At 47.5% G+C, this 26,600-nt stretch overlaps 1 protein-coding gene across 5 annotated transcripts in view; it reads left to right on the top strand.

Moving 5' to 3' along the window:
- ITPRIP (inositol 1,4,5-trisphosphate receptor interacting protein) overlaps nucleotides 1-26,600 on the top strand; it is a 61,404-nt gene that overhangs the window by 23,311 nt on the left and 11,493 nt on the right. For 3 of the 5 annotated variants that reach the window (XM_030569926.1, XM_030569927.1, XM_030569924.1), the window contains one exon: nucleotides 1,110-6,939. In XM_030569926.1, coding sequence (XP_030425786.1) covers nucleotides 1,123-2,775 — 1,653 coding nt within the window. In that variant the 5' untranslated portion in view covers nucleotides 1,110-1,122 and the 3' untranslated portion in view covers nucleotides 2,776-6,939. Of the gene's footprint in view, nucleotides 1-1,109; nucleotides 6,940-16,480; nucleotides 16,601-26,600 lie in introns of those variants that run through there. The other 2 variants (XR_004001312.1, XM_030569925.1) reach the window with 2 other exon arrangements.

The raw sequence follows: 26,600 nt of genomic DNA, 5'->3' as shown, positions 1-26,600 counted from the left end.
GCTAAACTCTCGTTAGTTTGCAAACCCAGTGCATTATGGTAACCGGTACAAATGAAGCCACACAAAACACTGTGAAGCTGTCACCCAAGCCAAGACTGGGTGAAGCTGGTGTCATGTGGTGGCTGTTGCTGGCACAACACTGCATGTAAACAGAGTGGCACATGTTTGGCAGTAGAACAGCATGCCCCAGGACCCTTCAGAATAGAACCGGTTGACTGAGACTGCAGCTCTGAAGGAGAATTGTTGATGTTTGTTCAGACCTGGCAGGGATGTTTTCCAATGTATCCTTCAGTAATAGATCAGCAAGTGCCAAAATTAAACCGCATGATGTATTTAACACCATTCCTCTCTGGGTGTGAGGAACTGGTCCCTCCCCACCCTTGAGCTGCAGACTCACCTGTCCTGCTTTCTTCCAAATGCTACCATGTCGTGGCAGCCATTACATTGGGATGGACGTGTCCCAGCATGATCTCGGCCGTGCTGTGACACTGTGGTACTTTGAAGGAGCAGGAATCAACTTGGGATGTGCCTCTCTCCCAGAGGCACAAAACAATGCAACCATGTTCCCACCCCACATGTGAATGAGAAGCAGAAATTGTGGAGATAGTAGAGTTGGATTTAGACAATGTGGGGCTCTAGGCATGACCGGCACAAAGGGTATCTTTGGCCCCACCTGTACCATGATCATTCCTTTTCCCTGTGGTCCCACCTCCTGCACTGTGCCTCTACCCACGGTGCAGGAAGAGCTTTCCAACAGAATCACGAAGCAGTGGTAGCAGTGAAAGAGTCCTCTGCCTCTGAAGGATAGCAGAGCTGACAACAGCTCTGGGAATCCACACACGCTTACCCATCTTTACTGGACAGAGACCACCTCCTTTCTAAGCCTCTGTCTGGGAGTTCATGAACAAGAGCCTGTGTCTAAGAGGTCCCGGCCAGGGTGTCCGAGAAAGCCTGTGTCAGATATTTAGCTGGAGCGAGGAAAAAGGGTTTGACCACGTTTGATTAGATAAAATGGTTTTTTATCAGTGACCTTATTTTACTCCTCTGATCATGGGTGGAGGGTGAAATGTCTGACACTGACCATGGGTTTTTCTGCCCCTCTCTTGCAGGGAAGGAATCGCCATGCCAGCAGGGATCTTCCGAGTGTGTCTGGTGGTGATTGCGGCCATCGTCAACCACCCACTTCTCTTCCCCAAAGAGAATGCCACCGTTCCTGAGTACGCTGAGGACATCATCCAGAAGATGAAGGTGCATGAGGAGAACCTCCGGCTGGAGCAGCTGCGTTTGGAGCAAGAGATTGCTGGACAGGAGGCCGCGCTGAAGGCTTTGGAAAAGGCCATGGAGACGGAGGAGCAGAACGTCAAGGAACCTCTCCCCTGGGACTTGTGGAGCGCCATGTCTATGGTCATCTTCCTGCTGATCGAGCTCTGGAGGCAGGATTACCAAGATGGGAACTGGCAGGAGTCAGCCAGTGAGGAAGATGACATGGCTGTTCTAGGGAAAGCATTCAAGGGCGTGACCCTCCCAGACAAGGCCGCGTTGGCCAACTTCTACGAGAGGTGTATCCTGGGTGCCACTGGTGACATGGCTAGGAAGCGAGAGTTGGTGGAAGGTTTTGCGGATGACTTGCTGGAGGCCCTGAGGAGCGTGTGTAACCGGGATGCTGACATGGAAGTGGAGGAGTCCATAGGGGTGGGGAGCATGTACGAAAACTGGAGGGTGCACAAGCCTTTGGTTTGCGACTTGATCGTCCCTTTCAGGCCTCCAGAGCCATACTGTTTCCGATCCCAGACCTGGTGCTCAAGGGAGTCAGTCCGACCAGACAAACAAGGCTACGGCACCATAAAAGTCTGCAGGGCAGATGAGGATGCAGCAGGTTGCATCTGTGGCAAAACTAAGTTGGGGGAAGACATGTTGTGCCTCCTCCATAGTCAAACCAACCAGACCAAGCCCAGTGGTGAGATGGAGGATCTGCTGTGCTTCAAAAACACCCAGTATCTGGATGCCGACCAGGTCATGAAGTGGTTCCAGATCGCGATCACCAAGTCTTGGAACAAAATCTCCCACAAATATGAATTCGACCTCTCCTTCAACCTCTTGGACTCACCGGGAGCCCTGAAGATAAAATTCAGGTCTGGGAAGTCCATTGCCTTTAATCTTACCCCTGTGGTACAGTGTGAAGACTCGGATGCCTATTTCATCTCCCATTTCCCTCGCAGCGGCCTGATGGCTGATCCTGCCTCCAGTACTGACTGGTTTGTTACTTTTGCGGTGTACGAGAGGAGGTTCATCCACTCCATCTCCAAAAAGCTGCCTGCCAATGCCTGCCACCTTAGCTGCCTTCAGATCATCTCCTTCCTTCATGGAAAGCAGTGCAGCTTAACCGGTCCAAGCAGCCTCACCAACTACCACCTGAAGACAGTGATGCTGCATTTACTGCAGGCCCGGCCGTATCAGGACTGGGCCTCTGAGAACCTGGAGGCCAGGCTGCAAGACATGCTGAAGTTCCTGGAGAAAAGCCTGCAGGAAAAGAAGCTCTGCCACTTCTTCATTGGAAACCGGAAGGTGCCAGAGGTGCTGAACTTCCCAGTAGCATTCCAGAAGGCAGAGCCACTCAACCTTTTCCGTCCATTTGTTCTGCACAGGGACGCTTACAGAAAGACGGTGGACACGTTTCATGAGATGCTGAGGAACACCTCTGCACTGATAAATGAGTACACAGTGCACATTCCCTCTGTGGGACACACAAATATGCTTCAGAAAGAACCCCTTTAGCAGAACCAGTGGAGAAATGCACAAGTTCCTGGGGCATCGCAGAAACCTCTTGTAGGCAGTTGACATCAGCAGGAGAGACTCTCTCCTTTCATGGAAACCAGTGCAGGCCCTGGTTTCTTCAGAGTGGGAGCAGAAGAAAGAAGGGGAGAAACTGAAAGATTTATGCTGTCAAAGTGTCCCTCCACTCCACCAATGGGTTGGCTGGTTTGTTTTTTCCCATTGTGCACCAGTCCCTGTGGTGGTGACAAGCAACAGACAGGACTAATCTATTCAGGTGTCGCAATGCAAATATTGGGGGTTATTCAGAATCTCTAATCAAATATTTAGTTTGTTTTTTAAAGGAGGAGGAAGGGAAGGGGATGAGAGGGAAATTAAGATGGCTCCCACAAAAAAATGTTGCAAATGAGACCTCCTACTTGTAAAAAGCCACAGCCCTGTGACTGCAGCTTGAAAGTTTAGTAACAGCTGATTTTTCTGTGTTTGGGGGTGGAGGGAGTTAAAACCTAGACTCTGCAGATGAATTTCAATCCCTCCCGTAGGAGCAGATAAAGCGGCATTGAAATCAACCATCATTTTTTAAACTAATGGAAATTCAAATTGCAAAAGTGCCCACTTAGTAGGACTTTCAGCTGCAGCAAAACAACCTCTTCCTCTTTCCTCCCCCACCCAAATACATACTTCCTGTACCTTGCAAAATCCTTCTCCCTTGGGAAGCATGCCGGAGACAGGGGCAGGGGGCATTTGTGATACAATTATAATTAGTCTCTTTCATTATCATCCTGGTAAAGGGCAGGGGAGTGGACTTCATGCCTGGGTGAACATATGGTCAGGACAGTGTCCCATTGCTCTGAATGACCCAATTGATCATTCTTTTGATGTTAGTATCCTTTGAGCAGCAAGACAGACACAAACAGAGCAGGTTCCTAAGGGACAAACTGTGTTTTCCACTTAAGCAGCTGATATGTGTGTAGAGGAACCCAATGATGCTGCTGTGAAATGAGCCCAGATATAATAGTCTCCTGGCAAGGTAGATATTAACCTCGTAACCTGGCATGAGTAATTTAGTACATTTTTTTTATCCTACCAAAGCAGGCAGGCAGAACTGCTGTGACTAAGGAAGAGAGTGGTGCGCAAGGGCAACTGGCAAACAGGAGCTTTAAAGCTGGATGTGGCAAACTCTTAGTCTCCATAGTAAAACTGCTGTCCTGTCTCTCCTCCTAAACACCCCCCCGGAAGGTCTCCATCTGCCTCCAGAGAAGACTGCCTCATAAATGCTGCTGTTTTGATCAGTTGCTTTTAGGAGTCTCGGCTAGAGTGAGGCAAGGCCCACAGTCCTCTGGGACCAAAGAATGGTGCATTTACAGCCCCTCCCAAGCTTCAAGCAACCACAGGAGAGTGAGAGTCTGAGGATCAAGTCTTGGCTTCCAAATCTGGAAGGCTTTAAACAGTTTTGTATTTTGAGGCTAAGGCTCTTGTCTTGGCTGAACACATCACATGGCTCTCTTTTTAGAAGAGGAGGATACTGTCCTTGATGGCTGCATAGACAGCACTGGTGATGCCACCTTGCAGCAGGGTACTCTAACCCACTCAACCTAGTCACACTTCTGCAAAGTAGATTTGATCCCATCTCATTGATCGTGACACCCTCTGGCAATAGACTAATTATCCAGCCTGCTGCTGAGAGCAAACCTTCAAGAGAAGGTTCCCCTTTCCAGGAGGAACCATTATCCCACCCTTCAGAATGGATGCCCAAATCCACCCTTCCAGTGGAAAGGGGTCCTTATGCACAAAGGCAGAGGGCATGAGCTGAGAACTCAGGGGGTTGTAAATTTTGCTTCTGCCACTAGCTTGCAGCCAGCCTTGGGTGATACAAATTGAGCCATACCCTAGGGCAGGGGTTGAGGGTTGTTAGGTGATCACCGGTTTTATCTCTAACCTTACCTATGACATTAAAAGTGTTTTGGATCAGAAAGTGACTTCTGCATTGTTCAGAAAGGGGGAGGAAAAAGGAGGAAGAAGGTCTATTGGTTAATGGCTGCGGTTAAAGTCTCTGAGTCACGTGAGAAGTGAAGCTGATGGTCTCAATGCCACATTCTGGCAGCCATCTGTCTGCAGCCCCAAACCACCACATACCATTGTTGGTCATTTTTTCAGGCGAAGAACAAGACTGGAGTGACAGGGCATGTCTGGCTGCTGAAGGTCGGCCATGAGGTAGGAAGTGCTATTGGGCTTTGGCTTTTATCAGCACAAACCATTAACCAACAGTGGGTAATTAAAAGACAGTCACAAGGGACTAGCAGGCGACTTGGATACAGTGAGCAAAAATATAAGGAAGGGTTTAGAGAGCAATAGGGACTTGTAGATACATCAGAAGCTCTGTGGAACAATTTAAAATGAAAGTAATGTGCCTCTGGCAGCGGTGGGCTCAGGGCGCATTGTACAGAGTCCTCATCGGCCCTATTTTTACACAGCCCTGTCACGTGCAGGGTCTGGGGAGGCAGCTGTGGCTTATAATAATCCACTGAGGAGGGATCTTACAGCTAGAGAGAAGTGAAAATCTGTTTGACGTTTCCTGTGAGGAGTCTGAACTTAGCATATCAGAAACACAGAAATAAATCCATGACCCTGGTGACACAGGAAATGACACGTCATGGACTGAAAAAAAATGCATAAAAGAATGCGGGGCGGGGTGTGTTAGAGATAAGGAAGAGGACAAGGCCATTTTTAAACATCTCTTATTTCCCTTGTGTAAAGTGTCAGAGCAAACCCCTTTTAAAGCCAGCCTAGATGTCTCAACTGTAACTTAGCTCTTGGTGGTTTTCGGGAGGGCATTTAAAGTTAAGTTTGCAACCATATGCAATGGGGAAGCAGAACTTCACAAACTACCCTATATTAGCTACATGTGAAGCAATAGTTAGGACTTCTGGATCTATCTGATTGCTTTGCTAAGGCTGCTTAAACATGAGGCACTTACTTTGCAGAGAGCAAATTCAGGCTGTGAAGGACCATGCAGGTGCACCTCCCCGTGGGGGAAGCACTCTGTATTCACACAGCATGTTTTGGCAAACCTTGTGGAAGCGATCTCCTTCGTAAGCTGTATGGCTGCAGTTCTGAGGGCCCGAACCACTGGAGGATGAGGGTACTTTGAGTGTCAGGTGATCAGACCTTAAATGTGGGAGCAAAAAGAGGTAGAAGAGGCAGGCTGGACATCATCCTGCAGAGATCCCATTCTTATGCTGGGGTATTGCTGTTGCTATTTATTTGCTGGGGGAACTTTGTCACAAGGGGCTAGGGTTTGTTCCACTGGAGTCTAACCACCTCCACCAGCGCAGAGTTATCGCTTTAATCTTTTACTACAGGCTCTATCAAGGTGGGGGAACTGATACGGCCATGGACTCAAAGTGCACCCTCAGGGGCCATTCACCTGCAGGAAATGCCTTGTGCTGAAGCCATTATTGCTATTCACGAGCTGAATGTCTTTTAAGAGAGTCTCTTCCATCTTGGGGGGGATGGGACGGGGTTTCACTCTTCAATATGTGCCAGCCTTGGGACGTGGCATCTGTGTCTCAGTTCCATGTTCAGCTCTTCTATTTCATAAAGAGAATCGAACACTTGGTCCATCGTTCAAGCAGAGTGTGATGGTTATTGCAGTTGGGTTTTTCTAATGTGTGTTAATGTACAATCTGTAAGACTTCCTGTAAGTGACAGCGAGGAAACAGCAGTGCTTGTCCTGATCTTACCGGCGTGGCTGCTGATCATTGACTGCTTGGTGCTTCTTGTGGGACCCTAAGTGGTCAACGGCCTTATTTATTACTTACCTTCTTGGATACCCTTTTGTAATCTTGCTAGCTTGAAAGGGAGGCTGTCGTGTCCTGTATTGTGGAGGGCTAACCTGATGGGGAACAGTACCAAAGATGGGGATGATGGGGGAACCGTACCAAAAATCTTGCAGCTCAAGCTCCCCTTTCGTTGGTTTTTGTTTGTCTGTCTGTTTTTGTTTTTGTTTTTTTTAGAACATCCATATTCTATTCCTTTTAAAGGATACACCAGGAAAACTTTCTGTATTAAAGTGCTGCTTGTAAAGCCGCAGGTTATTGAATTTTGTATATATTTCTCATGCAGCTTTATTTATAATAAAAAGAGTATTAGAAGTCTTGTCTGAAATCTTAAAGAAGAGAAGTGTGTGTCTGTCTGTGTTTCCTAGTCTCCCATAGGCTTGCACAGTTCCCAGAGGGAGCAGCAGGTTGGAGTTTGGACGCAGAGGGTGGAATCCCCAACCCCAGTGAATAAACAGCAAAATTTGCGTTGACTTCAGCACAGGTAGGAATTCACCCAATGAGTCTAAAGTCAGTTCTGGTGTAAATGGGTGTCACCGCTCTCCACTTCAGTGAAGTTGCAGCCATTCACATGCGGATTCAACCTGAGCTCCTGAATTTCCAGTTCTGGTGGAGGAATTCCATTACTTTCCTATCCCACAGGTACCTAGACAGCTCCAAACAAAGCCTCTATCTACTGCATACTTCGCTCAGCTTCTTCTCTTACATTTCAGGCAAAATGGCACTTAACTCAGAAACTAACAGTGTGGTTCTGTCTCCTGAAAGGAAAGTGCTAAACAAAAGCTGTCAACCAGCCTATTTTAAATCAATATAAAGCTACATATAATTTCTCTAGTGATTCCCATCCCGGATTCTCCACGTTCTTCACAAGCCCATAATTAAGTCTTGCACCACCCAGTGAAGTAAGAATTATGACGGTGATCTGCACTGAGCAGGTCGGGGAATAGAATAGGCCTACTCTGTGACCAGGGCCCTTAGGTGCTGTGGCAATACAAATAATAAATTACTTACCCAAAGTCACAGAGCCAAGCGGTGCGGTCAAGAGTTGCGTGTTGTCCTTTTCCAGCTCTCACCAGTGGACAACGCTAGATGAAGAATAGGAGTGTTGTGGCTTGGGTGCTGGATTTGGGTGTTGACGAAGGGCTGTGTTCTCCGGTTTAGCAGTCTCCTGTGCTGCCTGTACTCTGCCACTATACATTCTTTCAACAGTCAGTGTCATGGACCACAGAAGAGGCTTGTCCATTATTGCTCCTGTGCCTGAGATCTAAAGGATGGGGGCAAAATCAGCAAAAAGAACCCTTGTGGGGAAGACTGAAAGCCCCTGGGTTGATTTCTGTTCCTAGCTCTGTCACAGTAAAGTTAGGTTTGGGATCAAATCCATCTCTCCTCTTGTTCATCTGAGAGGTAGGTGTTGATTTCCCCCATTTCATCGATGAGGAAACACAGCTAGAGATGGTAAGTGACTTGCCAAAGACCCTAAAGTACAGGTTGGGGCAGAGTTAGGAGTCCTTTGAAGAGTAGACAAGCCCTAACATTCGCTCATTTGGTCTTTCTTTGGAGTGCGACTTAAATATTTGTAATGGACCCTCTGAGGCACCCAGCAATCTTGATACGTTAGTTGACTTATGTTCCTCTGGGGCTGAAGAGCTGAGCTCTGGGATCACTGAGACCACTTTACTTCTGGATGAGAGCATCCACGTGGGGGAGGAGGTTAATGCACTTTAACTTACGTGCATTAACGTGACACATTTTAGCTGATTCATCTTAACTTTCCTGAATGCCCCCATGTAGATATGACCTCAGGGCAAATATCAAAACTTCATTGAATAGTTTCCCTCCAGGCACCATCCTCTTTGCTGTAGAGTTAATGATTTCTCTATTTTAAGTTCTAAGCCTGTCCTCTCCTCCTCACGTCCTCTGACCAACTTCTTGCAAAATAGAAACTGCAGTGAAGAAACACATAAAACAGCCAATTCTGACTTGATTTTTAAAAGTACACTGCTACCTCAATATAACGCCACCCGATATAACACAAATTTGGATATAACGCTGTAAAGCAATGCTGTGGGGGGCGGGGCTGCACACTCCAGTGGATCTAAGCAAATTCAATATAATACCATTTCACCTATAATACGCTAAGATTTTTTGGCTCCCAAGGACAGCGTTATATCAGGTAGAGGTGTAATTTGAATAGAAAAATCCCCATGTCTTCCAGTTAGCAGTATCTGCTTTTCTTGTTCTGCCTTAAAATTATCTCAGGAGAGGAGAGATGAATCCTAACTTTTGTTGTATAAAATACTTCAAAATGTTCATAGCATTAGGGATAGAGTTGAGACCTTTGAAAGGTACAGGAAGAAGGCAGAGCCAGCCGGACGCTTTTGAAACCTGTAGGGGTGGTACTGATGTTGTTTAGTTTCTATTGGGAGACCAGATTAAAGTGATTTAAGCTTAAACATTGAATAAGTTCCAGACGTACTCATTACTAATTGAATTTAGTTCACATAAGTCTAGATGCTAAAGATCCAGACACTCTGTCCTTGATATCCAGCTGGAGTTTGAATTTCTCAGGTAGGATGTGGAAAACATGAAGATGGTTCAACAATTACAACAAAGACCTTGGACATTCACAGCTCCTCGGGTGGGGCAAGACTTTAACTTTTACCTCCGTCTCCTCTTATGGCCAATAATGTGAAACTTTTTATGTCCCTGATAGAATTTTAAGTCTTGTCATTCTCCCTCATCGTACTATCAATTGCAGCCATTTTGGCCTTAAAAATAATGCCATGCATGCCATTTACAGCTTGAACTCTCAATCGTTTAGCCTGGCTAAATAATTTTTACACAGACAGTAGAAGTGTATAAGGTTAGTGTTTGATTAATGTTATTACATGTAATAACACTCAGGGTATGTCTACACTGCCCACGTTACAGCTGCAGCAGCGCTGTGACATGGGCAGTGTAGTCACACATTATTGCCAGGGCGAAGTGGTGGTAGCTCCCAGCGATAAAGTGCTGTCTATACTGGCGCTTTTCAGCACTAAATCTTTTGTGGCTCAGGGGGGTGTTTTTTCAGACCCTCAAACAACTGAAGTTTTAGCGCTGAAAGTGGCAGTGTAGACACAGCCTTTCCCTCACTCCTTGGCCTTTTGGAAGCTTAAGTAACTTGTAACAGCCAGGCAAAGAAAACATTCCTGGCCCCATCAACTAATAAGAAGCTAGTTATCTTTAGCCTGATGACATTGTCTAACTCCTAATTGCCAGCCTGCTGGGTCCTAGGGTTTGTAGCAAGTTAAGTCCTTCTGCTTTCTGGTATATTCTTTCGCTCCTCAGATCCAGATTGACAGGTACTTACTTGCTACATAACAGAGCACTACAGGAGAGGGCGCTAGCTGGGTCAGCCCCAGGACATGAGAGACAGGGTGGGAGAGGTAATATCTTTTATTGAACCAACTTCTGTTGGTGAGAGAGAGAGAGAAGCTTTCAAGCTACACAGAGCTCTTCAGACCACTGACAGGGCAGAGGAGGCCGGCTCGCTCTGCAGAATGCTCCTGGACTAGGTGCTTTTAGAATGGGGTGTTTATATTTAGTAATACAACTGGGAGCTGCCCCTTTTAAAATAGGGTGGTGGCACTCAACGTGGACTTGTGGCAGGGGCCTGGGAGCAGCACGCAGTGCTACATGAGGGCTACTGAGGAGGCCACAGCCCACCAGGGACCCCAGGGAGGGTTAGACTACACACAGTTCTGCAGGAATCAAGCTGCTGTGCTGAGGCTGCAAGCTTGGTAGCAGAGCAGCTGCAGGATGTAGGCAGAGCTCTCCCCTGAGGAGCCCAGGCAGGTCTTCCAGAGGAGAGAGGAGGGAGCAGAAAGAGACCAGAAGCTCAGGGCGGTTCTGGTCCCTTCTTCCCTCCTCTGAACAATGGGATGGTTCCTCTGCTCCCCTGACCTTGGAGAGGCAGGTAATGTGCCCCAGGAGGAGCAGAACTGAGGGGGCCTGCAGGGGGCAGAATTGATTTGGGGTCAGAATTAATAGCGTAGGGCACGAAGGAAGGCAGAAGTGGGGAAATAAGACACCGCCCCCTCACCCACCCACTCCTACACACACTTCAAACCACTGGGAGGAAGAAACATGGGGCCCAGCCAGGGCCACTCTTTTCCTCCATCCAAAACTGTGCAAGGGTGACCCCTCACCCAGGTACTAGGATTCAAGCAGTGCCCCGGCTTCCAAGCCAGGCCTGGGAAAGAAAAACCCCAAGGAGGAGCAAGCTAGATGCTCAAGGACCCAAAGGAGCAGACGTACTGGCTAGGAGCCTTAGCAGGGACCAGGGGACACCTCATCTCAGACTGCTTTCTACAGGCTTGGTCTGTGGTGTTTGACTGTTTGTTCCAACCCTTTTCCCTTCAGGGACCCTTGACCTTATTCTCACTCCACACCTCCTCCTCCTTTGGCCCGTCCCCGCCCCATCCCCCATTTCCCTCTGTTCGGCTAAATCCCCTCCCATCAGAGTCCCGCCCAAATAGCTGGTATTTAAAAACCAGGATACTAACTTTGCCCTGCTCAGCCAGCCCCATGTTTGTAGCCCTTTACCCTTTGGCTGTCAGGTCGAATTAGTTCCATGCCCTGGAGAGCTTACGGTTGCCAGGCATCCGGTTTCCGACCGCAACGCCTGGTCGAAGAAGGACCCTGGCAGTTTCGGTCAGCACCACCGGTCGGGCCGTTAAAAGTCCGCTTGGCAGTGCGGTGAGTCTAAGGCAGGCTAGTCCCTACCTGTCCTGGCACTGTGCTGTGCCCCAGCAGTGGCCAGCAGGTCTGGCTCCTAGGCCAGTGGGGCCACAGGGCTGTGCATGCTGCTCTCACCCCCAGGCGCCGGCTCCACACTCCCATTGGCTGGGAACTGCAACCAATGGGAGCTGGGGGGCGCTGCTAGCCCCCCAGCCTAGAAACCGGACTAGCTGCTGGCCGCTTCTGGGGTGCAGCGCAGAGCCAGGAAAGACAGAGAGCCTGCCTTAGGGGGAGGGATAGCTCAGGGGTTTGAGCATTGGCCTACTAAACCCAGGGTTGTGAGTTCAATCCCTGAGGGGGCCATTAAGGGAACTGGGGTAAAAATCTGGGGATGGTCCTGCTTGGAGCAGGGGGTTGGACTAGATGACCTCCTGAGGTCCCTTCCAACCCTAATAGTCTATGATTCTATGATCAGTGCTTGGCTGTAGACAATGGATCATGTGATGTGCCCGGGATGGAAGCTGGAGGCATGAAGGTAGGCACCGCTATGAGCACCCGCATGGCCCCAAAATATGCCAATATTTTTATGGCCGACCTGGAACAACACTTCCTCAGCTCTCGTCCACTCACACCCCTTCTCCACCTACGCTACATTGATGACATCTTCATCATCTGGACCCATAGGAAGGAGACTGTGGTAGAATTTTTCCAGAATTTCAATAGCTTCCACTCCACCATCAACCTCAGCCTGGACCAATCTACACGGGAGGTCCACTTCCTGGACACCACGGTACAAATAAGTGATGGTCACATTAACACCACCCTATACCGAAAACCTACCGACCACTATGCCTACCTTCATGCCTCCAGCTTCCATCCCGGGCACATCTTGGACAATGATCCCACACTTTCACAGGCCTTGGGTGGCAGGCCAGTCCTCGCCCACAGGCAATCTGCCAACCTGAAACATATTCTCACCAGTAACTGCACACCGCACTATAGTAACTCTAGCTCAGGAACCAATCCATACAACAAACCTCAATGCCAACTCTGCCCACATATCTACACCAGCGACACCATCACAGGACCTAACCAGATCAGCCACACCATCACTGGTTCATTCACCTGCACGTCCACCAATGTAATATACACCATCATATGCCAGCAATGCCCCTCTGCTATGTACATCGGCCAAACTGGACAGTCGCTACGGAAAAGGATAAACAGATACAAATCAGATATTAGGAATGGCAATATACAAAAACCTGTAGGAGAACACTTCAACCTCCCTGGCCACACTATAGCAGACCTTAAGGTGGCCATCCTGCAGCAAAAAATCTTCAGGACCAGACTTGAAAGAGAAACTGCTGAGCTTCAGTTCATCTGCAAATTTGACACCATCAGCTCAGGATTAAACAAAGACTGTGAATGGTTTGCCAGCTACAAAACCAGTTTCTCCTCCCTTAGTTTTCACACCTCAACTGCTAGAACAGGGCCTCATCCTCCCTGAGTGAACTAACCTCATTATCTTTAGCTTGCCTGCATATATATACCTGCCCCTGGAAATTTCCACTACATGCATCTGACGAAGTGGGTATTCACCCACGAAAGCTCATGCTCCAAAACATCTGTTAGTCTATAAGGTGCCACAGGACTCTTTGCTGCTTTTACAGTGTATCAGAGAGCACAGCTGCTCCTGTCAGATCCCACAGAAATGATGAGCTGCATGCCATTCAAGGGGGGTGCCCTGCAACAACCACACCCATTGCTTCCCTCCTCTCCCAACCTTCCTGGGCTACCATGGCAGTGTCCCCCTCATTTGTGTCATGAAGTTATAAAGAATGCAGGAATAAGAAACAGTGACTTGTTAGTGAGATAAAATGAGGGGGAGGCAGCCTCCCGCTGCTATGACAGTCCAGGCAGGACATTAAGCAGTGTGGGGGAGAGGAGCCCAGCATCTTGCTGCTATGGCAGTACAGAATCTTTTCTTTACATAGGAAAGGGAGGGGGCTGATGGAGCTCAGCCCCCAGTTGCTATGATGAGGACGGTTACCAGCCGTTCTGTACCATCTACTGGGAATGACCAGGAATCATTCCTATTTTTACCCAGGCGCCCCCGGCCAGCCTCATCTGAGGCCAGCCAGGAGCACTCATTGGCTGATGACAAGGACGGCTAGCAGTCCTACTGCACCATCTGCCATCTGGGAGGGGAGAAGAGTGGATACTGCTCTTCACTGCCGCAGCATCGTGTCTACCAGCAGCATTCAATAGACATAGGGTGACATTGAAAGAAGTCAAGAAACGATTTCTTTCCCTTTTCTTTCACGTGGGGGGGGGAGGGAGTAAATTGACGAGAGATACCCTGAACCACGCCGGACAATGTGTTTGAACCTACAGGCATTGGGAGCTCAGCCAAGAATGTAAATATTTTTTGGAGACTGCTGTGGACTGTGGGATAGCTGGAGTCCTCAGTACCCCCTCCCTCCCTCCGTGAGCGTCCATTTGATTCTTTGGCTTTCCGTTACTCTTGTCACGTAACACTGTGTAGCCTGGAGATTTTTTTCAAACGCTTTGGCACTTTCGTCTTCTGTAACGGCGCTCTGATAGAACAGATTTGTTTCCCCATACAGTGATCAGATCCAGTATCTCCCGTACGGTCCATGCTGGAGCTCTTTTTGGATTTGGGACTGCATCGCCACCCGTGCTGATCAGAGCTCCATGCTGGGCAAACAGGAAATAAAATTCAAAAGTTCACGGGGCTTTTCCTGTTTACCTGGCCACTGCATCCAAGTTCAGATTGCTGTCCAGAGTGGTCACAGTGATGCACTATGGGATACCGCCCGGAGGCCAGTACCGTTGATTTGCGGCCACACTAACCCTAATCCGATATGGTAATACCGATTTCAGCGCTACTCCTCTCGTTGGGGAGGAGTACAGAAACAGATTTAAAGAGCCTTTTATATCGATATAAAGGGCCTCGTACTGCGGACGGGTACAGCGTTAAATCGGTTTAACACTGCTAAAATCAGTTTAAACACGTAGTGTAGACCAGGCCTTAGAAGAAAACTTAGTTTTCCCTCAAACAGCTGGTCCTGACCACTTTTGGAAAAGGATACTGAACTAAATGAACCTCTGCTTTGAGCAGTATGGCAGTTCCTATCTTCCTAAAAACAGTTAGCCCTCAAGGTCTGAGTGAACACATAAAGGATTTAAAACCACCGTCCCCAGAGGTGATGCTCTGAGGAAATGCTGTCTGTTTTCGGTGTGTCCATGAGCAGTAGTATGAATCTGGAATTCATAATTTGTTTCCATTATTCTGTTTACAGTTTGACCATACGGAGTTGCTCTAACATGGAATACTGACAACATTTGAAATACTCGAGTGTGTTAAACAGTGGTAATTTGGATGCTTGTGAAATATAGGGATGTGGTAATGGACATTTTAAAATGGTACATAAATATGAGGGGTTTTAAAAGTACAATTTTGGAATTTTTAGTTTGAAGAAAATAAAAGCTCCTTAGTTTTCTGAAATCCTCATCAAGGAAGCTCCCTAACACTCATTCTAGCTATTTGGAAGCTTGGAATAACTTCCTTCTAATCACCTTTTGCTGTGCAGCAGAATTAATGGCTTCTGTATTTAACATTTAACGATCATTTTCTTACGTCAATTAGAATAACTTCAATGTTATTGTCCCCAGGTTACAGGTGATGAATTGAGGCACAGAGTGACTAAGGGTGAGATCCACTAAGATGCCTAAATCTTTGGTTTAAGCACCTAAATTCCAGTTTTAGGCTCCACTGCAATCCACAAAACTCCTGCCGAACTCGGTAGATGCCTGAACTCACTCGGCGCCTATGTTCTGCCTCTGAGAAGGTGCACTGTCGCCTTACTTTAGCTTCCCGAGTGCCTATCTCCTTCCTGAGCCCTAGAGGGAAGATGAGCATTCAGCTGCCTAAATTGTGTGCTGGGCCAAATCCTGTAGGCTAGTGGTTAGGGGCAAATCCCTTATTCTCATCAGGTGGGGCAGGGGTGGGGAGAGACTTAAACCAGGAGTTTCCCACATCCCTAGCTGCTAGGCTACAAGTCAGAAAGGAGGTCCTTCTTTGCCTTCCATCAAGCTGTTTTGTGTGAACTCACTGAGGGGTCCAGTCTGGTAGGCAGTCTCTGAGCATGCCTACTTGATTGGGCCCTGCACATGACTTAGGCAGCTGAATGCCTATCTTCCCCCCATTCATGAACCACAAGCAGAGTTAAGTACCTCCCTGCTGCCCAGACTTAGGTACCAAAAGATTGGAAAGGATCTGGGTTTAGGACAACCCTGTCCCGTTGATATCTGCCATTGGCTAGCTTGGGCAGCCCACTGGCTCGTGTGTTGGCTTTGTGCATCACAGTCTAAGGTACCTTTCTCTACCTGTTCATTGTATAGGAGTTTAGGACCTAACCCAGACTTTGTGGATCACAATCTTTTTCTTGGTTAAAAGTTAGCATCAGAATACCTAAGTGCCCCTGTGGAGCCCATGCCAGGTGAGTTACCCAAGGACATGTAGAACACCTGTGGGAGAGCAAAACGTTGAACCCAGATGTCCTACCTCTTCAGCTAATTGCCTAACCAATGGGGCATCCTCCTTCTCAGCCTTAGCCTCAGCTCCCAGGTCTGCACTAGAAGGGGATTTCTTTAGCAGGTAGTGCTGCTGCTAAGAAACAGCACTGACCACCTATTAGTACACCCTCTCCTCCCCCCGGGCAGCAACTGTGCACGAAACTCCTTGGTACACTCATTCTTTGGGGTGTGCTGCAGCCCAGCAATCTCCTTGAAAAGCTGAATGTGTTTGCTGACTCCAGCTGCACAGGCATGGTCTCTGTCTTCACTCCAGCAGACTCCCCTCACATGTCCTGGAGCCAGCTTGTTGTTTTATAATGACTCCCATGAGGAGATGTATAAGATAAGAAAGCCTTAAGTTCCAAATTGGTTAAGTAACTAAATGTTTGAACTAAAAAATACTGCTGACTGGAAGAAATGAGTAGCTCAGCTGTTGGGTTTTTTTTGTTTTCGTTTTGTTTTTTTTAAAACCATCTTAGAACAATTTCCCTGGGGAGAGACAAATCCTAACTTTTGCTGTACAAAATACTCAATTTTCTTTTCAGAACACTAGGAATAGACAGTTGTGAACTTTGCGAGATGCAGGAAGAAATCTGGAAACAGCCAGATGCTTCTGAAACCTGCACTGGATCCCTGCTTCTGAGGTGGTCAAGTGTGCATGGGAGGTAAGACTGAAATTTATTTCACAGGAGCCCAACTGGAAATAAAGCACCCAACTCCCACTCAATTTCAGTAGATTTGGGGCAACTAATTTCGAGAGGAATCTTTGAAAATTCTGACCTTAATATACAAACCTGAGCCCCTCATGCGCATACCTGACACTTACTTAGTTTGGTAAAGTTTGGACACTAAATGTGAAATCCTGCCCCCCACTGAAGTCAGTGGCAATTGAGCTTGTCTTCACTGCAAAGTTTAACTCAAGTGTTGCCCCTAACTCACATCCTGTCTGCACACAAAAGCCCTTAACTCAACTGCATTGGTGCTTTTAACATGAGTTGGCTGGCCCATCAGAAGGTATAGGCTTCAGCTGGAGTTAGTACAAGTCATCAGCAGCTGCTAACACACATGGCCATTCTGCAGTGCAGACTTAGGCCTCTGCTGCTTTCCCATAATTCCCCCTACCTGCCTCCCCCGCCCCTCCATTGTGCCAAGAAAGAACAGGCAAGTTCTCCCACAACTCACAGTAAAGAAACTCCTAGTGCAACTTAGCTTACTGTGGTGCAAATATCATTGAATACGCCCCCAGAAGCCTTATTGCCACACAGCAATGAGTGCAGTGTCAGGGTGGACACAGCAGCTCAAGTATAGATTTGCAGTATGGTTATTCTCATTCAAGCGAGAGTAACTCAAGAGAAATAACAAAGTGTAGGTAACCTGAGTTACTTCTCTGGTGAAGCAGCCCCTGTGCCTTTGGCAACCATCCAGCCTTTGGATCATTCAGATAGTTGGATGTTGTGAAGGCCAAGACTATAACGGTTTGAAAAAGAACTAGAGAAGTTCATGGAGGATAGGTCTATCCATGGCTATTAGCCAGGATGGGCAGGGATGGTGTCCCTAGCCTCTGTTTGCCAGAAGCTGGGAATGGACAGCAGGGGATGGATCACTTGATGATTCCCTGTTCTGTTCATTCCCTCTGGGGCACCTGGCATTTGCCACTGTCAGCAGACAGGATACTGGGCTAGATGGACCTTTGGTCTGACCCAGTATGGCTGTTCTTATGGCTATGGGGAGCATAAAGAGAAGTCAGCAATTATACCAGTTCACGTGCTGAAATAACATAGAAACTTTGATGGCAGATAAAACTTTCATCAGGGACATCAAAAATTTTCACCTTGAGCCTCACCATACAATAAACTGAAGTCATCTTGGCCTGCAGTAGCATGTAGTTCAAGTCACTTACAGTTTGAACACCATCAGTTATTTAGTCTCCCGAAATACCTTTGGGGAGTATGGAAGAATGTTTTTTTTATTATTATTTTTAACAATTCAGTCTTGCACCCCAACCCTCTTCCAAAAGCTCAAGCAACTTTATTTTTCACAGCTGCTAGAGGAAAATATCCTTGGCCCCAAATAGCTGATATAGAAAGTTTTAGTGACTATTTAACATCATGTAACTCCCAGTTGCCAACCTGACGTGCACTGGGCAGGGCAGCTCTGAGATTTTTCCTGTGCCCCTGAGGGGGCATGACACATTGGAAGCTGCCCATGATCCCTGCTGTTATTCCCATGGGAGAGAGAGCTTTTATGTCGTGCCAGTCAGACATTCCCAGAATCTAAACTCACCTTCAGGGCCACTGAAAAATTACCACATCATCATCTCAGGCTGATGTAACGTTCCGATGCTCACGTTGTAATGGCCTCTCTATGCACAGCAGAGAATTTAGGACTTTCAATGGGTCATGCAATTGACGTACAAATGGACCCTGATCTTGTGTTCCAAGGTATCAACCCACTGACTTGTTAAAGGATCCAGGTTGGGTATGCTTCTGTTTATAAGAGTTTGAACCACTATGACCTTGTGGTTATGCAGGCATGATGTATAATCAGAGCCATCTCCCCACAGCTAGCAGTGGCTAAATAATCCCTCTGCCTTAGCTGTTATGGGTAAGAAGCGAGAGCCAGTACACCCCAAAGGGTTTAAAATCTAAATAGAAATTGGAAAAGACTACAATGAAATCAGTAAGTGATGAGTGAAGTTGAGACATGCATCGTACCAGTGACCCTGGTTCATTTTAGGGTAGGGATGGACCATATTCTTATTGACAACACTTTTCTGGTGGTGAGGATTAGGGTGCAGGTTTTGAGTAGAGTAAGGAAGAAAGGGCAGAAGCATCTGGGTAACTACACAAAGTACGTACTTGTCCAAGACCCTAGGTGTGCATAGGCACCAACTTTCCCTGGTGCCGGTGGGTGCTCACATCCCCCAACCCCTTTCTCCACCCCTGCCCCGCCTCCATTCCAATCCCTTCCCCAAATCCCTGCCCTGGCCCTGCCTCTTCCCCGAGCGTGCCCTGTTCCCCCCCTCCCTCCCAGCTGCAAGAAACAGCTGTTTCACGGCAAGCGCTGGGAGCTAGGGGGAAAAAGCGGGCACACAGCACATGCAGGGGAGGAGGCGGAGTGAGCTGGGTGAGGGTGTGGGAAGCTGCCGGTGGGTGCTGAGCACCCACCAATTTTTCCCCATGGGTGCTTCCGGAGCACCCACGGAGTCAGCGTCCACATAGGTGTGTACTCGGGGTGGCTATCCTGTCCCAGAGCTCGTGCTGCTGTGGCTACACTCCAGCTCACTCTGAGCTAGCGCGAGTATGTCTCCTGGAGCAGGGAATCATACCTCCAGCTCCGTAGTGCCTGGCAAACCAGGGTGTGGAATTACAGTGTGTTTTGTATATGGGGAGTTGGAAGATGGTTTTAAGAAAGTGATACCTTAACCATCAGTCCTTCCTTTCAGCTATTTTTTGATGTCTTGGTTCTTTTTGCCTCTTCCCTCCACCCCCTGCATCTCATGGCTGAGCTCTGACCACAACAGAGATGACTAATGAGACCTCCCCTTCAAATGCTTTGTTAGCCACAGATTCTAGGAAATGCTGCCTCCTCCCGACTCACCTGGGGTGCATGCTTTTCCCCCCTTGGATCGTTCCCTGTTTCCATGAATGGATGGTGTTTTCCCTGAGCCTCATTTGCAGTGGGGGAGCTACAAGACAGTAGGACCTTGTGTGGTTATGTGAGTGTCTGTGTACCAGATTATACCTTGAGCTCTAGCATCAGAAAATAAGTGACTACGACTGGCACAGGGGAAACTCAGTATTTTAGGTGTGCACATGCAGTATGTGTTTTCATTTCATGTTCTGAACTGTTGGGCCATGTTGCCTGTTAAATAGCTGTCATGTTCCACCCCAGTGGTGGCTGCATCTCACTAGGTAACCAATTAAATGATTTCTATATATAAGATTAGTAAAGTGCTTCAGGAGGGAAAATGCCACCTAATTGCATTAGGTTAAGCCATTTAGAAGAACCAGCAACAGCTGCCAACCCACTTGTTTATAGTACCCCATCACAGCTGCATATTGGCAGTAGGGAAAGAAGCAGTTACATCTTGGTATATGAACAATGAGGCGGGGGGTAGTGGGCAAAACATACATCAACCCAAGCCACCCTAGGATTGTGGAACGATTAAGTCTCCCCTGCCTCTCCCCAGCAAAGCCATGACTCAGCCAGCCTGAATTATTTCACCACTTTGGTTCTCCCTAATGGGAAAGATACAGCAGGTCAAAAGTGGCTGCGGCACCAGCTGAGTAAGTGAAACATTTATTGAGGAGCCACAACAGCACAGAGATGGGAGGGGTAGGACCAGCCGTTAAAATACCACTGTTCATACATGTCTCTGTTCACATCATGTCACACACAGCCTGGGCATGTTTGATTAGCAGGTATGGACACCATCAGACCTCCTAGCTCAGGGGTTCTCAAACTTTTATACTGGTGACCCCTTTCGCATGGCAAGCCTGTGAGTGTGACCCCCCCCCTTATGCATTAAAAACACTTTTGTATCTATTTAACACCATTATAAATGCTGGAGACAAAGCGGGGTTAGGGATGGCGGGTGACAGCTCACAATGCCCCATGGACCCCCTGAGGGGTCCCAACCCCCAGTTTCAGAACCCCTGTGCTAGCAGTTAAGGGCATCAAAGGGGGATCCACACTAACAACATGCATTAAGCAGACAGAGCAGGAGATGGTGATTTTTTTCTCCCCTTTTGCTTCTGAATTTACCCTATATGGGGTAGCAATACCCCAGCGCCAGCCCTGTTGGGTATTTGTCTGGAGTTCTCCTTATGTGGCCCCTTAACGGTAGCTCCAGCTACTTTGTGTTTCTTCTCAAGGCACAAGGAGGACACATTCTTGTAAAGCCCTTTCAAAAGGGCTTTTGTAAATGACTCCTAAAAGGAAAGACGTTTGGCTGCAGCCCTGGGAAGATGTTGGCATTCTGCTGATCTACACATCAATATATCCAATGGTAAAGACAGTCTCTCTGAATTGATCTCCCAGTGCTGCCACCCATTACTTACCCTACGTCTCCCCATGCCTCACCCCTCGCTTCATTACAATGGGCCTTAAAATAAAACAAGAGTTTGTCCCTGGACACTATGGGCCAAACTCTGCTCTGTTGCACCGGTGCAACACCAACAGCTTCACTGGGGTGGTATGGATGTAATGGGAAATGAGAGCAGAACCTGGCCCTATGGTTCTTGTCTTGCTAACTTTCGGTACCCATCCTGCCCTAAGCTTTCCATGACTCCTACCATGTTGTGCACAAAACAGTCTCTCCTTTTGCCTGCATCTTTCTGCCTCTATCAAGAGCAATCACACACTCTGGCTGCTTGAGCTGAACTACTGTAAATTGGAGGGAAACTAAGGCTTGGTCTATACTTTAAAATTTGGTTGAAATAGCTGTGTTGTTCCGGGATGTGCTGCCCTAACCTCCAGTGTAGATACAGCTATGTCAACCATTTGATGTGTGTGGGGAGGTGGTGTTCCTACACCAATGGAAAAACCCTTTCCATCCCTATAGGGCGATGCCAGCAGTATTGAGTTTATGCCAACATAGCTACACTGATATAGCTATGCCCTGTATCGCCTCCAGAATGTAGAGACAGCCTAAGAATAAGGCCTGGTCTCCACTGAAATTTAGATTGGCATAACTACACTACACCCCTGAGCACCATAGCTATGCTGACCTAATTCCTGCTGTAGATATGGCTAGGCTGATGGAAGAAAACACTCTTCTGTCGCTGTAGGGTATGTCAACACTATGAGGTCACAGCGGCATAGCTGTGATGCTGCTGTAGTGCCCGTAATGTGCACTAAGGCCTAAGTGACAGAGGTGCTAATCCTCTTAGTTATATCCCCCACCTTGCCTTCCCTGGTTGACTACAGCTCTTTAAACTTCCCTTTGGTAAGGAGTTTGCATTCTCCGCTGCCCATTTCAGCCAACCTGGAGCCAGGCATCGTTTGTGCCACTCGAGTGAAGAGAGAGGCTCAGTTTCTTCCGTACTACTGTTTCTTTCCTTTGGAAGTCTCAGCCACGTCTCTTGGTCACCACTGCCATTCAGCAGTCTTTGCCTAAGGCCGCAATTCCTCTGCCAGCCATAATGGGTTCAGGACCCCAGCTGTCTGCCTGTGGATTTAGAGCAATGGCTGATGTTTAATAGTAAATTATAGGGCAGTATATTTCATTTATTTTTTATTGAATCAGCATATTTATAATGGTACATCACAGAGCCAGGAAACTAAAATGCAAAGAGTGTCTCTCTGTTCAAATAACACAACTGAACCTCTTAGTTACTGGTATCTGGCCTTAATCACTTGAATTTTTGCATACTGGTCTCTGGTAGAGCCCTTAACCCACTAGGATAACTTCCTGCCGCAGCACCTAATATTATTTCCCAGCAGCGGCTGAAGGCAGTCACGTCACATTCCCAGTACCCTTAGGTCAGTGCAAATCTGTTCCCAAGCTGCAATAATAATAATTTTAAGAAGCCTGAAAGCTCATACTTAAACAACGTTGAATATTAAAAAATTAAATAGTTTTTCCTTCAGTTAAACTATTCCTAAAGCCAGCTGGAAACTCTCCACCGGGCTTTCCCCAGGCCCTGTTGTTATGGAGTCACCGGGTGATGCTTTGGAACGGCTCCCCATAAAGCCAGGCAGGACTTTGGGGAGCCTCCTCTCCCTTGGAGCAGACTGTCTCCAGGGCAAGAAGCTCCCACGTCTTTACCTCCTGGGTCTTTTTTTGGCGCATTCAGCATCCTCTGCCCCTCCGTGCGCTTCCCACAGCGAGTCCATCCAGGCGAGGTCCTGGGGAAGCCACAGGGTCCTGCACCCCCACTTCACAGTTAGACGTGACTTTTAGCCAGCCAGTAAAACACAGGTTTATTCGATAACAGGAACAGGGTCTAAAACAGAGCTTGTGGGTACAGCGAACAGGACCCCTCAGCCAGGTCCATTCTGGGGGCAGTGAGTCAGACCCCCCACGTCTGCACTTCACTCCTCGACCCCAGCCAGCTCCTGACTAACCACCCCTCCAGCCCCTCCTCCTCTGCTTAGCTCCTTTCCTGGGCCAGGAGGTCACGTGATCCCTTTGTCTTCAACACCTTCAGCTGGCACCTTTGCAGAGGAGGGGCCCAGGCCATCAGTTGCTAGGAGACAGAGTGTCAGGCATTTAGGTGCACTGGCCCTTGGCTCTGCCAGATACTTTAAAACTGCCTAAAAAACACTAAGGCACCAACACAGTATTCATAAAAAACATTTAAAACATTTTCAGTTCATCACACCCGTTCATCAACAGACTTGTGCACTGGCAAGATGGATACTGGCTGTACCAGCCTCCAAACACCACTTGCCTGTATTCAAAAAGTATGGATCTATTTTCTTATGTGACTATAAATGTGGCAGCTTTGTACTCACTCAGTCCATTCCCTCTGAGTATGCAGTCCTAGCTGCTTACTGTAGTAACTACAATAAAGTTTCAATTCTATCACATGATTATTTGGTGTCAAGTATCAGAGGGTAGCCGTGTTAGTCTGGATCTGTAAAAGCAGCAAAGAATCCTGTGGCACCTTATAGACTAACAGATGTTTTGGAGCATGAGCTTTCGTGGGTGAATACCCACTTCCTCAGATGCATGTAATGTTATTACATGCATCTGAGGAAGTGGGTATTCCCCCACGAAAGCTCATGCTCCAAAACGTCTGTTAGTCTATAAGGTGCCACAGGATTCTTTGCTGCTTTTACATGATTATTTGGGCGCAGTAGTGCCTAACTGCCCTAGTCATGGAGCAAGACCCACAGTGCTGGTGTCCTCACAGCATCCGCCTTGAGCCAATGGTGCTCCACACATCTGATGGCAAAACTAGCACCTACATTTTATGCCTATTATGCTGGAAGCGTTAATGCAGCTCTGGGAGAGGAAGCTGGATTCTGTTCAGGCTTGCCCATTGCCAACGGAATTGTTAAATAGGTTCCAGCTGCAGAGTCTATCACTGGTAATGTTTTAACCCAGCTTGACTCTCAGAGCCCAGGCCCCATACAAAAATAATTCAGTTGTATACCTCACCCCGGCTGCCAGTTTTCAGAACAGAACTGCACTTCCAGTAAAATGGATGGTGCTGTTTGTTCACAGTGAAAAGAACTTGCCCTGTGAGCTTTCCATGCTGCCATTGTCAGCGAAAAGCTGAGACCTACACTTTCACCCTAGCAGGGAGAGGCTAGATCCATAACTGGATGGAAAGCTTCTGACAAATTAATCAATGCAACAGGAAGTGGCAGGGGTAATTTAAGCTGTGGCATGCTTCCTTCTGAATCAGGACTGAACCAAAGCCACAGCATAGCATAGGGGGCAATTTGCTGTTACAGATATAGTTGCTCAGGTGAGACATAATAGGGATCCAAGGTACTTGTGGTCATTCAAGATGATATTGTCTCATTTTTAAGTGTGTTAATCCTAGTGGGCAGGCTGCTCAAACTCCCAACTCATGCAATGACATTCTGTTTCTCTACTAAAGAAAGGATGTGGACAAATTGGAGAGAGTCCAACAGAAATGATATGGGGACTGGGGCACATGACTTATGAGAGGCTGAGGGAACTGGGCTTATTTAGTCTGCAGAAGAAAAGAAGGAGGGGGGATTTGATAGCAGCCTTCAATTACCTGAAGGGGGGAGGGTCCAAAGAGGATGAAGCTTGGCTGTTCTCAGTGGTACCAAATGACAGAACAAGGAGTAATGGTCTCAAATTGCAGTGGGGGAGGTCTAGCTTGGATATTAGGATACACTATTTCCCTAGGAGGGTGGTGAAGCACTGGAATGGGTTACCTAGGGAGGTGGTGGAATCTCCATCCTTAGAGGTTTTTAAGGCCCTGCTTGACAAAGCCCTGGCTGGGATGATTTAGTTGGCGTTGGCCCTGCTTTGAGCAGGGGGTTGGACTATATGACCTCCTGAGATCTCTTCCAACCCTAATCTTCTACGATTCTATGAATCCCTGGGGCCACAAGCAAAGGGTTAGACAGGCACATGAGCCAAGTGTGAGTTCAATCAGATCCCTGTGTAGTTCAGTTATTTATTCCATTTGTCTTCCCTAGGCTGGATTCTTGAGCTTTATTTCTTCCCTTTAACAAGTTGTACCGAGAACAGCAACAGCAGTAGCAGAGCCGGGGCTTATCTTCACTGCAGTTAGCTCAAGTCCCATCCACACCCAAAATCCCTGGAGTGTGGTGGTGCTTTTAGACACAGCCACAGACGCCAGTGTGCGCTAAGGAGCTAAGGCTTAGCATGCTATCTCTAGCCTATGCTCAACCCTTCTGACAACTTCCAAGGACATGAGACAAAGGAGATTTTACAAGGCTAAAAACCCCCAACCCTGCAATTAACAGTTAGGCTAAATTCAAGGCCTTTAGTTTGCAGGACTTAAGTCTGAGAATACTCTGACCAGTTTTTAACAGGAGTGGGTGTTTGAGAGGTGGGGGAAAGTTATTTGGACAACTAGCCTGGCTGAGATGCTCCACGTTTGGCACCAAGATACTTGAGGTCAGAAGCAGAGTAGCAGGCATGGCCTGTTCTCAGAGTGGCTGCAGCCATGTTTCTCGGATATCATGCTTACTTTGGAAACCCAGCATTTTCCACTTACAGTCACCAGTGTGGTAGCTGAGAAGTTCTGTGTAAGCAGAACGCTGCCCTGAACAGAAAGGAAAATGGGGCTCTAATTGCAGGGCTTGCTAAGTGTCTATTTCATTAGGACTGTGAGCTCTCTTAAAAGCTGATGCAGAGGGGACCATACAGTGGATTAGGCAGCACTTTCAAGGCACTACAAGCTGTGTTTAAAAACATGCAGATTAAAAGAGAAAAAGAAAAAAACCACCCCCTATTTCTGATCTAGCTAAGAGGTGATAGTGGCATAAACAACTCCATGCAATGTATGTACACAGCAGTACAGTCATACATCTGCCAAACTCTGAGGGGACAGAGGTTCGTGTGTGTGTGTTGTTTTTTTTGTTGTTTTTTTTTGTAGGAAACTACTTACAGAAGGGCCTATGGCTCACTACTCCCACCACACCCTTCTGCACAGCACATCCACTTACCACCCTGTCACTTTTCCCATCACCCTGGCCCAAAAGGTGAAAAGTTGCTCTACGTCACGGTAAAGTACACTAGGAAAAAGCAGTAAGACTTCTTCCCTGAAGCAGCCCTGAGACATCCTGTGTGGGATTCCAGCACAACAGTGATTCACTTTAAACACTAGAACAGTTCACAGCCGTGTGATGGAGACAGAAACTGTCCTATAGCTCTGATTGATTGTCTCACTGCTTTTGGAGCTCCAAAAATTTGATATGCTGCTTTTTTTTTTTTTTGGCTTAATCACTCTAGTTTGTTTTATGTAATTCAGTTTGGCGTTTGCATGGGTAAAGTTGATCTTGCAAAGAAGATGCATTTTACCAACACCAGCTGAAGGAGGTGTAGGTTGGAGGAAGGGATGCTCCAATGTAGAGGATCACAGAAGCTAGATATAGGAAATCTGCCCCATTATAATTTATTTCAATGAAAGTACAGCATATAGCTTCCCTCCTGGAAGACAACTGCTAGTAGTTATGCCTGCAGAGGGCCCTTCTGGGAACCTC

This window comes from Gopherus evgoodei, chromosome 7 (genome assembly GCF_007399415.2).
Source record: "Gopherus evgoodei ecotype Sinaloan lineage chromosome 7, rGopEvg1_v1.p, whole genome shotgun sequence".
Taxonomy (NCBI): domain Eukaryota; kingdom Metazoa; phylum Chordata; order Testudines; family Testudinidae; genus Gopherus; species Gopherus evgoodei.
This window is presented reverse-complemented; position numbering and strand designations above follow the sequence as displayed.